At 40.5% G+C, this 12,877-nt stretch overlaps 1 protein-coding gene across 3 annotated transcripts in view; it reads left to right on the plus strand.

Moving 5' to 3' along the window:
• The window catches only part of ldlrap1a (low density lipoprotein receptor adaptor protein 1a), a 19,011-nt gene extending 11,939 nt beyond the window's left edge, over positions 1-7,072 (plus strand). The window contains exons 2-10 of one of the 3 annotated variants that reach the window (XM_076301850.1): positions 1-22; positions 137-249; positions 1,159-1,273; positions 1,753-1,825; positions 2,014-2,103; positions 2,602-2,720; positions 2,922-2,956; positions 5,200-5,231; positions 6,339-7,072. The exon at positions 1-22 is cut by the window's left edge and continues 121 nt beyond it. In XM_076301850.1, coding sequence (XP_076157965.1) covers positions 1-22; positions 137-249; positions 1,159-1,273; positions 1,753-1,825; positions 2,014-2,103; positions 2,602-2,720; positions 2,922-2,956; positions 5,200-5,231; positions 6,339-6,385 — 646 coding nt within the window. In that variant the 3' untranslated portion in view covers positions 6,386-7,072. The remainder of the gene's footprint in view (positions 23-136; positions 250-1,158; positions 1,274-1,752; positions 1,826-2,013; positions 2,104-2,601; positions 2,721-2,921; positions 2,957-5,199; positions 5,232-6,338) is intronic. The other 2 variants (XM_076301848.1, XM_076301849.1) reach the window with 2 other exon arrangements.
• Positions 7,073-12,877: the final 5,805 nt, after the last annotated feature.

The raw sequence follows: 12,877 nt of genomic DNA on the forward strand, positions 1-12,877 counted from the left end.
TGTCAAACGCATTGTCGCCACAGTGAGTCCATTGTGTGAAAAGATTTCTTTCTCTGCCGTGTTTTGATGAATTTGAAATAGTATTTTCTAAGCAGAAATATTATTCTTCTGTTGTGAATGCTGTCTTCTTTTGTAGGCCAAAGCAAGTGGGAAGAAACTCCAAAAAGTTGCTTTAAAAGTTTCACCTCAGGGAATTATCCTCTGTGACTATGCAACCAAACAGCTGATCGAAAATGTGTCTATATACAGGTGAGTCTCCACTTCTAGAGACCTGAGGAGTCTTTTTGCTCTATCCAGAATTGTTTCAAGCTTTGTTCTGTTTTCCTTTCTTCCTTGCAAATCCATCAGATGAGTCAGGCTAAGAAAGATTCTTCCTGACCGCTATAAAAAAAAACATATCCAACCTCTTTCCCTTAAAGATGCCGTCTGTGATTTGACTTTGGTTTTGTGAAAGGCTGTTGATGTTTTAGGTCAACAGACAATACAGTAATACCTCTACCTCCTGTGCCCCCCCCAACTGCAGTTATTTCCCTGCTTGTCATTAGAGATTTAAGATCTCTCTCTCTCCCTCTCTCTGTTTCGTTCTCTTAGCTCTCTCTCTCTCTCTCTCACACACGTATTCTCTTTCTTTCTCACACACTGTCCTACACCACAGATCACATATCCCAGCACATATGCTCTCAGTGTTTTCTTGCTGAGGAGGAATGCCTAATAAATGTCTCTTAAGTCTTCGTTGCAGGACTGTTTCCCATAAATCTTTGCTGCTCAGAGCTGGGTGGGCAGCGCACGTGTTGTTGGACGTAATGTTGTCCACATTCTCTCTCTCTCTCTCTCTCTCTCTCTCTCTCTCTCTCTCTCTCCCCCTCTTGCTCTCTCCCTCTCACACACAGCCCTAGATTGTACATATGGACAGACTTAGAAGAATAACAACTCAAGCAAATTCCAGGCCCCCACACCCTCTAAAAAATGTCAGGCCATTCACAATTTTAAAGGAAAAGCTTCCTGGCCTCAATAATCCAGGCTCACTACATTTTGTGCTAGATGTTGTCTGCTGTATTTGTATGTAAACCTATGGACAATGGTGCATTTACTGGCAGGGAGAGATCTGACATTTCTGCGACCTTTCTTTCTCCCCCTTACCCATTTCCCCCTTTCCAGAATATCCTATTGCACTGCAGACAAGATGCACGACAAGGTGTTTGCCTACATCGCCCAAAACCAACAGAACCAGACTCTGGAGTGCCATGCATTCCTCTGCGCCAAAAGAAAAGTGGTAAGTGTTTTTAATCCTTTAAATTCCTGAACCAAACACCTGATTCATGATTTACATATCAGACTTGCTTTTAGTACAAGGTAGTTTGATTTGTCATGACTTGCCCAACTACACCTCTGAATAGGTCTTAGCTTTCCCCTGACACAAGTAGCTCCAGCAGGACTGTATGAAATGAAAACTGTGTAGAGAAAGGTAGTAATAACAGGGTTGTGGTTGAATTCTCAAGAAGCTGTATACTGTTAAATTCCTCTTTTGTATGTACTGTAGGCCACCTTGGATGGAAGTGTGGGATACATTTGAGTATAATAAAGTATAACACAATAGTGTGTCATAAGAGGGTTTTCGTGTTTGTATCAAGGAGCAATTTGTATTTTGTACTGTTTTGAACTGTAAGTCACTTTGAATAAAAGTGCTGGATTAATGTACATGAATGATCGTGTAAATGCATGAATAACAACTTTAATGTCTCTTCCCTGTAGGCTCAAGCAGTGACTCTCACTGTGGCTCAAGCCTTCAAAGTTGCTTTTGAGTTCTGGCAGGTGGCCAAAGAAGGTATTCAATTTTGTGCTGTCCCTGGGTTTCTTTATTGTGCTCTAAATGTTGTGTGGTGGCAGGGATGAGAGCAGTTTGGTGGGGAAAGTGGATTTGGTTAATGGGGAATAGAGGAGAATGGGAAATGTAATTATGGAGTTGATGTAGAGAGATGATGATGATGTGCCATCTGTCCTCGCTCCTCGCAGAGAAAGAGCAGCGGGTAAAGTCCAGCTCTGTCCAAGAAGTTACCGACAACGCCCAGACAGAGATGTCCACCAGTTTACAGGGACCAGGTAGTTTGTACACATTCACACTATAAAACACTACAGGCCTCAAATAGAATGCTCGGCGAAGTGCAAAGTCAGTCTATGAGCCGAGTTCTTGTGCATGAACTAACGGCATCATGTTGCATGAGACCGCTTTTATCTGACCCACCGATGTCTGTGATTAAATTATTTCTTATTGTATTAAAATTTGCAAATTGATTTTGCGTAGCTTTATTAATGCAATACAAGCTTTAGTTCAACTTAAGACTTCATTTGAATGAATGTCCTGTTTTAATCGAAGCACATATAAACTCATGCACACCTCTTTTTATTTATTTTATAATATCAAACAAACAAGCAAACATGCATGTTCATTATCTCTCTCGTGTCCTCATCCACACAGAAGATTCCTTTCTGAGTCTATGCCTAAACGCATCGATTGTGGCCAGAATGGGCAATCATTAGCTACAAAGAAAGCACTGTCTATATGTAACACTGTATGCATTTTGTCATGCTCTTTTTTTGTAGATGTAGCTACAGGGAATCTGTTGGACTTTGATAGCTCCTGTAAGATTGTGGATGATGTTGACAATCGAAAGAACCTTGTGACTAACCTCAACAGGCCTGATAACAACAACACCATCTGGGTAAGACCATTTCTAGTCACATGTTTATTTTATTACCATTTCAACATCATTTCCCAATTCATAGTTAAAGATTTTGCCAACTGAGTTCAATAGAATTATAGCCTTGATTGTTCTCTTTGAAATCCTCTTGGAGTAATAGTATGAAATCTGAGCTGACTTCAAAAGAAAACATACTTAGGAAGTGTTTTCATCACTTGACAGGAAATTGATGATGGCTTGGATGAAGCGTTTTCAAGGTAAGTTCATATAACTGTCCGTTTTCTCAGGGGGCGTCCTCTTGGGCTGATACTGTTGTGCATCACTCTAGTCCACACCTACCAAACCGATCTTTTTTTCCTCCGTCTTCCCTGGAACCGTATCAAGAATATTTGCGTCCAAACGGATCCATCTCAACACGACACGTTACTTCATATCCCAGGCCTAGGTGGCACTGTTTCTTTACAGAAATTGACCAAAGCTTGCGCTATAGGCAGACAGAATAGTCTACGACGAAATAGCTAGTGCAAGGAAACCAGAATTGTTTGTGTGGACTTACAGTGAACTGTCAACAGTCAACTGTAAAACTAATAAACTTAATTTTTACGGTTTGTGAAGGGTGCAGTGCAGTCCCGTCCTTTATTTGGCTAACGCAGGTAAAAATAATCTCCTTTACTTTCTTTGGTTGTAGGATAGTCCGCGATTCACATTAGTTTTGGTTATCACCGCAAGTGCAAAGGCTAGGCGTACCCAAGTTCTAGGGCTATTCCGTCGCCACATTTATAATATTGCTATAATAGCCTTACAGTTGATACATTTGCTTGCATCAAATCGGGCATTCGCATTTAGTGCGCATCTATAGGCTTAACATGAGCTTTAAGCGTCTTTGTAGCTCATATCTGACTTCACTATGAATGCATTTATTTATGTTGTAAGACATGTAAAATAAATGAATGACACCGGCACTACGCACAAATTAATGTAAACTTACACCGCACTTCCCTAATAACTTAAGTTCTCTCGCGTCACTGACAGTAGCTAGAATGTAGTATATAGTGTTCAGTCTACCAAGTCATAAGCTATCGCCGCTGCTCAGCATTAGTTGTGATATTTATCCTACGGAGTTTAATCGTAGGTAATGTCATGTATGAAAACTAGTATTGTTAGGCAATAGGCTACTATAAGTGTCAAGTCCAGGGCAGCTGTGGCGATGACATCATCGATACGCAAGTAGGATGTGCAGTTTCGCTGTCCAAACGAATTCAAAAGGGCTACGGTTTCAGATTTTTCCACTCTGGAACCAGGTTTCAGAAAAGTGCAGTTTCGGGCAGTGCGTTTACAGGATTCGTTTGGACGCTCGGCCAAGACGAAGCAAAACCTCTGCGTTTAACCCAAAAAGCGTCTCCGTGTGGACGGGCACACACAAGAGAAGGTTGGCAGACTCGGCCTTGTAAAACGAACAGCTTGGAAATGAGCTTGCAGGGGAGAAAAAATGTAAATGACCTGATTTCCAACATCTGATGCTTTTACTGAGGGTTGAGAACCGAGAGGGGGGTGGATGTTGCTATTCATCAAAAGCATCTCCTCAGTTGCAAAGTAATGATCTGAAGAAGAGTAAGTAAAAGCACACATTTATAATGATATAAAATGTTTAAGTATGCTTTTGGTTTGACAGTTTCCGCTCCATGGGATCTGTTGTCACATTGGCCACTTTATATGATACCCTTGAACAGAACAGGAAGAAAATGTTAGTTTTAGTGATGCATTGAGTGACTGAGTGTATTGTTGGTTTCTTCAATGTATCAGATAGGTAGTTAGGTGGAAAATGTGGCAGTTTTTTTAAGTTTATTTGTTCAGTTAGCTGGTTGGGAAACTACTAAGTTACTGCTAGGAAACTACTGGTTGTTTTTAAACCATTTCTGTCACCTTTAGCCTTCCTTTTGTAGGTCGCCAAATTCGCATGCAAGTCAGCAGCCTGCTGCCAATTTCCAAATGACAGTTTTAATGCCCACTCTTCACTTAATTCATATGAAGGAGGACCTGTAAGTCATCTTGTCCTGGGGAAAACACCTTAGTTGAAGTGGCATGGTTGAGGTGGTGGCCACTGCCTTCAGACTTTCTCTAAAAATATTGTTGAAATGGCTTCCTAGTCTATTTTATCCTGAGAATATCCGGCTTGAAATATTGGATAATCAGTCAGTTAAAAAAAAGTCTTACCTCGTGCACATGATTACAAACTCTTTATACACAGAGGAGGGTCAGAGCAGCCATCTCCTGATTTAAGAGTAGAGCTGGCTATGCATTTTCAAAACAATACTAAGTCTTATAATTCGATGTACGTAACAGTCTTCCTTGATGAACATATAATTGTTGTCGTTTACATAATTTCTGGGTGAACTCATTAATGCTCTGCCACAGAAGAAGATTAAAAAGCATCACAGAATTCCACACAATTCCACACTGTAAAGCCCCCCTCATACCAGTCTTTCTTTGTACCCCATAGCTGCAGTTTGGATAGCTTTCGGTCTTCTTCAGGTAACGTTGTGATTGTGTCCAGAATTTGTCAATCCCATAGTATTGCTCCCTCAGTCCCACCCCCCACCCCTGCGTAGCCTCATCTCTCTCCTACCCCTCCTCCTCACTCCGCCTTTCCCATAAACCCATGGAAATGTGTCAGAACTCTGCCCGTCTTACTGGAAAACATGATGGTATAGAGCCGGTTTCCTGTACATGGATTAAGCCTAGTCCTTGAGTAAAAAGCTTTCCTTCAATGGAAATCTCCACTAAAGTTCTCTTTTAGTGCATGACTAAGCCTAAGCCAAATACAGAAAGCCGGCCCGATAATGCTCTAGTAGTAGCACTCTCTCCTGAGAGGAGACAAATATTGAGGCTGCGGTTATGGAACAGGTCCTTCTTCCTCCTCTTGGCTAACATGCAGTAAGGCAGAGTTCTGAGCCAGCGCCACCACCCCACTCCCACTCCCACCTTCATGACCTCATTCACCTCCTCCTCAACCTGGCAAAGGGCAATGCCACAACGCCTCCAAAAAGCCTTGTTTGTCCTTAAACTGTAGTGCTTTTGACCTCATGCTCCTTGTTTGTTTGTCTTCTAGGTGTGTATGTGTCTGTGTATGCATTTCTTATCAGGACAGACAGACGGGACAAAAAAACACTGCAAATTGTAGATGCAGAATGTCACGGCATAATTTGAATTGAAATGGTGTTGACATTGTATTATGAATAAATACAGTTTTGGGGGTTTTGAGGTGACTTTTGGATTGAGGCAGATTGAATGAAAGCTAGTGTTCAACAGAGAGTTGAACAGTGGTGGACTTTGACTTCCTTTCTTGCAGTGTACAGATGACCAATAACAGACAGACTAATACCACAAATAGCATTGCATTACTCTTTATCATCATACAGATACAATTATGTAGCTTTGACAATTATGTAGATTTATCATCATACAGATACAATTATGTAGCTTTTTTTATTAACAACAAATCTTAACAATGTCAATCCTACTGTATGTCATGTCTAATCAAGCAATGAAATACATTTCAAGACTGTACATATAGTAAATATTTATGCCTTTCACTTCTAAAAGACTGATCTCTCCACATTTCTCTCCTTATCACGCCAGACTGGCAGAGGCTCGTACTAACCCCCAGGTCCTGGACATTGGGGTGACTCCTCTGGACTGGAACACGGACCCCGACTGGGACAAAGCCAATGGGAACCCCCCCAGGTCAGATGACCCGTTTGGGTTCTGAGAACCAGACCATGGCAAGGCACCCTGGAGATGAAAGCATAGATGGGAAGAGAGGTCACAGCATATGACACCATCTTTGGAATACCCACTGCTAAGAATGACAATGAATAGATAGCACTTTCATTCGTTAATAGTCAATCAATGTGGAGCTTTGCTCACCATGCCAATATTATGTAGATGTTACTTTTAAAGCTGGATGACCTCAGCATTCATACATTTTCTTGATTGGATGATTTTACTCAAGGATCTTATTCTTTCTTTGTTTGAATAAGATGTATACCACTTGTATTTAACTACATCAGTATTATTTAGATTTGCATATATTTATCAGTTCTTCCATAGTCCTTACTGTAGCGTAAACAAACATGCTATGATGACAGTTAGAGCAGTGTATAAATGGCAATCACTGACTAATCACTGATTTAAATTCCGTTATGAATTATTATGAATATATCAAATGCTATATGTTTTGTGTTTATTTTGTAATAAAAAAACTTGAACACAACCTTAAAATTGAAAACAAGTGCTTCCCTCTCTCACAGAGAGGATTCTGCAGCAGTTTGAATAATACATTTCTGTATTATATTGATAACTAAATAAATATACAATTTAATAATGATGGATGTCTTTTTTGCCTCAATTAATAGCAATTAAGTTACATTTATTATTACTTGTAATGGTTCATGTGAACAGCAAGAGTTGAAACATGTCTTTCAAACAAAACAAAGCTGTTAGGATGACCGACTGTCCCTTTAGAGCACATCTGGATTCACTCCTGTGAAAGGTGATTATGCCGCCCATTGCCATGCTTTTGTAAGAGACCAGTGAAATGACTGCTTGTCGGCCATTTTCAAACCAGAAAGAAAGGATGGAGCCCCTAGAAATTATCCACTTACAGCTGTAGGGGGCAGCACATTCACACTCGGCCTACATCTCCCCTTGACCAGATCTCTGAGACACTTACTGTCTACTATGGCAGTGACCTATTATACCGGTCTTGAAATGCCATCCTATACAGATGCACAGCTCCTAGGCCGTAAGCAGTTTATCCACTTAACGGTCTTTTTTGTGCCGAGTGGTTTTGTGATATGTTTGTTTGTGTACATATTTGAAGTCGGCTGACTCATTTGTTTGCCAAAATGGACAAAGATGATCATGTAACGATGAGAAGTGAAGGAAGTGAAATGTTGGGATGGAAAAAGATAGGACTCATGGATGGATTCATGTAGAAGTATAGCAGTAATGTCACCCACAATGGACCACTCTGGAATGTCTTTAATGCTTTGAGTTTATGTGCACTCAACTTCCGTCAGGCCTAAAGCAGCCAAAGAATGGGGTCAGGGGGAATAAAACAACCAAAAGTCTTATTCATCAAAGAAAATGCCCTGCCAACAGTACTGTTTACCTCCATCAAACCCCTGAAAGCAACCCGGAATAGCCTACTTGTTATTCAGCATATTTTCTTAATGTTTCTTTTTTTATGACTCGCTGGGGCTCCATTTTTAGGCTCTATGATTTTTTCCCCCAAGTGGAGACAGGCATTTTGGTTTCCTCCTTACGTGCTTCAGTGGAAAAGAATAGTGTGTAGTTGTGAGTTTTGTTTTTGGCTTGCCTAAGCATATCAATGCCAATAAATAATGCAGGTAGTTTAAGTAAGGCTGTCAGGATGAATTTTCTGCATATGTTATGGCTGTGAGAATGTAGTGTGTGTGTCTGAGTGAGTGCGTGAGTGTGTGGGATGAGCCGCGTGACACAGGGCCCTCCAGAGGACTCTTGACACACACGGCCTCAGTGGTGAAACGTGGCAGAAAACGTGTGTGGGGAGGTGCATACCGATACAGAAAGGCAGAGACCCGCTCTTACTCCCCACGACCACACAGTGTTGGCTTCAGTTTCTCTGTTATTGCATTAAAATAAATGTGCTAATCTGGTACAGGTTACCATGCACACACACTTACCTTCAGTACAAGAACCTCAATCTCTCTTTGAGGTGATTACTATCTGTTTTGTAATTTTATCAGTAACAACAGTAACCATAAGCAATAAAGGCTTCACGTCTATAGGGTTAAGAAACGGGGGTAGTCTTAAGCTTTACAGTTCAGTGATGACAAATACACTGGTTATTTGTAATTCATGATGTGTCCGAAAATTTCCCTTAAGCAAGGTGGTCAGTATAATCAGAAAAATAGTAAGGGACAAACAATTAACTGACATAATTGTATTGACATGAAGGCCATTCTCAGAGTTTTCATATTTCAGCTGCTTTACATTCTCCATTAATATTTCACTTGGCAAGGGGGAAAATATTGTTGGGGTTATAGTATTCCTCTAGGGAATTAAGCAATTTCCCTATAGAGTAGGTTTTCAAAGTTACCTTCAAAATGCCATAGGCACTACTGACAACCACAAGATGGTGACCTTGTAGTTTAGCTACTGAAATTCACTGACTCAGTTAAAACGTCTAGATTGAGGTCAAGGCCGTAGTCATGATGTCAACATTGGGGGGGACCAAATCTGTGGTGGGGTCTGAGGGACCCCCAAACAGAAGCCCCCCCCCCCTCCCCCGGTGAGTTTTGTGAAAAGAGAAGGGTGGAGAAGAAGCAACTTCACTGGTCCATCCCTCGACCCGTGACTCCATTTGTGTTCAAAATGTAGACTTTAAAAGAAATTATAAACTAGAGTATCTTTTGATAACCTCTATATTACACAGAATGTGGTTCTTTGACTTATTACTTACACCTGAAGATTTTTTTAAACTAAGGCTTAGACTCATAGGTTTGGAGCCTAATAAGATTTTGTCTTTTAATTTAGATTTGATTTTGCTGGCGGCTAATCACACAATTTTAATGTAGTTTGAAAGGGACAGGATTCAGGAATAGGCTACTAAGACAGACCCCTCTTCTGTCTGACTCACCTCATGTTACCCCTGTATGCATTATAGACTGGCTTCTGACAGAAATGACGTTTTGTGCCAACATGTAGAAACACTAGGCCTACTACAGCTTTTAATTGGTGAATGGAGGTGCAAATTCCTTTCTTTGGTTATTGTCCGCGATTCACATTAACTAGGGTATCACGTATTGTAAACTTCGCCACATTTGATCACGTTTTGCCTGCATTGATGCGCGACTGAGTGCGCATCTAAATAACATGCAAGATGCAACAATCATTTCTAAGAGGCCTATACACGGTCATTTCTGGCATTACTACTAGCATATGAATGCATTAAAGACGTGAAAGAAATGACACAGGCTTGCACAAATTCATCATTTAAAATGAAACGTTTCACTTTGGCTATCATTGCGAGAATAGGCTACAATATGGAAAATGTTCCCTTTCAGTCTAATCGGCTCCAAACATGTATGGGATTTCCTTAGCCTGTGCTACACCTTTCCAAGAATTTTTGTGAAAATTGTTCCGGTAGCTTTTGCAATATTGTTGACAGCCCTACCTCACCGCAGTAGGGTGCAGTAAATAGAAGCTTTTGATAGCGCACACTAGAAAAACGGAAAATCACCAGGACAAACCACTCAGGGGTGTAGGCTACTCTGGAACCATAGGTCACTAATTTGTGCGTTATTTACGTTTGATTACATTTCAGATACATGTTGGTTTCCTGTAGGCCTAGTATAGCGCTATTCATTCTTTATTTTTCTATGTCCGAATATTGGGGGGGACATTTTGGTCATATTTGAATATTGGGGGGGACACGTCCCCCTCAATGTCTATGGTGACTACGGCCCTGATTGAGGTGAAGATTTGATCCATCATCAAATTCTTGCTACGGCCTACTTAGGCCTACTGCTTTCCTGTGAGGTCATGGATAGCGCGCGCGCTATTGTGGCCAGATGAGGTCCTAGAGATCTATGATGAAGACACAAAGCAACATTTGGACCACAGAACAACCCAACAGTTTCATTCTTCATTCACATGCTGCCTCCACATTTGTAGTTCGTCAAATTGACTTGTTAGATTCAAAACATTGTTATTCATTGTATTCTCGCCATAGGAAGGGAAAAGACCACAGACATGACTTTCTCCGGAAACAAGACGACGCCATGTAGGCCTACCTTTAAGTAAGTTTTTCGAAGAACACCATGCTAGTTAGGTAGGCTACTGTAGGTAACACCTGACAAGCAACAGTCAATGATACCAAAGCATAAAATACCACGAGGCAACAGTTGAAAATATGTGACACTTTATTTTTGTTACATTATTGAACATATACTTTTTTTATAACGGTATAAATCGTATAATTTCCGTTTAGAATTGCAGAATCATGCTAGCCCTCATGAAGCTTTTATGACTAACAACTGACATAGACTTGATGATTGACATAAAACAATCAGCTATACGTTTTATTTTGTTTCTTTATGTCCATGCGTCTTATTAAATCCATCTATTGTGGTACAAATGTATTTTAAATAGCATAACTGTAGTATTCACTGTTTTTTGTTATACTTGTCACCATCTGCTGTCTTGGGTGCTTTAAGGCTTGTTAGTCTAATGAAATCAAATTGAAGGCATACTGCTCATAGTCAGAACTGCCAAGTCACAAATATATGTACAAGAAAAGCATTTTAAACATACCCTCTTAACCTGAATAAACAAAAAAAACATTAAAACAGTATTAATGAAGTACTTGTGCTAAAAGGAAACAAGCAAGCTGAGAGAGTTAAATTGAACTTAAACTCTGCTATTTGCTGTAAGCCCATAAAAGAAGAGCACAAGTCTTGGCATTTCAGTTAGACATGAGGCCTCTAATTAAAGAGAGAGCAGACACGTGTGTGTGTGTGTGTGTGTGTGTGTCTGTGTCTGTGTGTGTTTGTGTATGCTTGTTCATAGAGAAAACAGATAATGGCCTGTATTGAACAAAAGTTATCCTCAACATGGCATACAGTATATTTAAAGAAGATATTCAATAACATCTGTATAGAAATTGTATTAGGCTCTGTCCTTCATGACAATAATCTGCTCTACATTGTTGGAGTTAAGATATACAGTCTAACATGTGAATCCTGTCATCCATTGATCATTCTGCAGACTGTATTGTTGAGTGATGCAACATACAGTCAATATTTCAAAGGTGTCAAAAATGCCAGGTTTCTGTCGTCCAATTATTGGCCTTGATTCTGAAAATTTGCCATTTAAGTTTTTTTATAACTCCATATTGCAAAATGTCACACTGTGAAAACCTGGCATCAATACTTGATATTCAGTTCCATGTCAAAATGTTTACTTGCACGTCCTAGTGCATAGTACTGGCTCTAGTAAACCACATAAAATAGGAGCTGTTGGAATGGTAATTTAAGGGTCCCCTGAAGACAGCACTTTGCTCTTGCTGTCACCTGCTGTTTGGGTCTGAATTTTGAATGAAGTGGAATCATGCAAGTCCCATACTGCACTTTTTTTTTCTAGACTGCAGAAGGGTGAAGGGATAATAGCTTTGGTCAGTGTGGCAGAACGTTGCTCGGGGAGGTTGTCACTTAGTCAGGTAAGTGTAGTGTATTTTTTTTACTCTCATTTTAGTCAAATGCTCCCTCCAGAAGCAGCGTTTCGTGGCAGAGGCACAAGGAAATATCAGGATTTTTCACGGGAAGATAAAGCATTGTAGCAGAGAGAAAAAAAACAGCTCACCAGTCTATAGCCGCATGAATCACCCTCTTGCTTTCTCTCTCTCTCTCTCTCTCCTCCTCTTTCATTCTTTCTTTCTCCTTATGTCTCTACCCGTCTGTTTCTCACTCAGTCTCTCTGTTTTTTGCCTGATCCCCTTCTGTTTCTTATGTAAGCTGCCCAAAAACAATATTGATATCAGCCATTTTTCACTCCGCCACCCGCCTACTCTCTTCGCCCACAGCCAAGGTTAATTAGCAGTCATTAAAGAAGAAATATATTGCCTCTGCAGGGAAGAAGATAAAGAGAGGGATGGTGAAAAATGAGGATACCGAGTTGTGTGGGTAGAGAGAGAAAGAGAGGGGGGGGGGGGGGGGATACCTGACCGTGTCGCTATGGCAATGGCAACTAGGGAGTAATAGTAGCACGTTTAGACTGGGACATGTTTAATTGATCTAGGATTCCTTCAGGTACCCTTCAACAGACTTGATTAACAGAGTCATCAATCCAAGACAGGTGGCGAAAGGAATACATATTGTTGGCTAGGTGCTCCCTGTAGAGTTGACCTCAAAGTCGCATAGGTCTGACCTCCCATTAGAGTTCGACCTTGTTGAATAAGGGTAGTGCATGAGCTTATTAGCACAGACTTTGTGTTGAAGGACAAAACCCAGAGCAAGATCTTCAGTAAAATCTGGAAAGCCATTTAATCGGAAACAAACTAGCTCCTCACTGTTTAAAAACAGATTTTCACACTGGATATGATGTTAAATTCCTTGTGCTTTTGGTTAGGGATCTAC

This window comes from Alosa pseudoharengus, unplaced genomic scaffold, assembly GCF_046254945.1.
Source record: "Alosa pseudoharengus isolate Yale_2024_CS ecotype anadromous, Long Island Sound unplaced genomic scaffold, YU_APseudo_1.1 YU_APseudo_1.1_scf_23, whole genome shotgun sequence".
Classification (NCBI taxonomy): Eukaryota; Metazoa; Chordata; class Actinopteri; order Clupeiformes; family Clupeidae; genus Alosa; species Alosa pseudoharengus.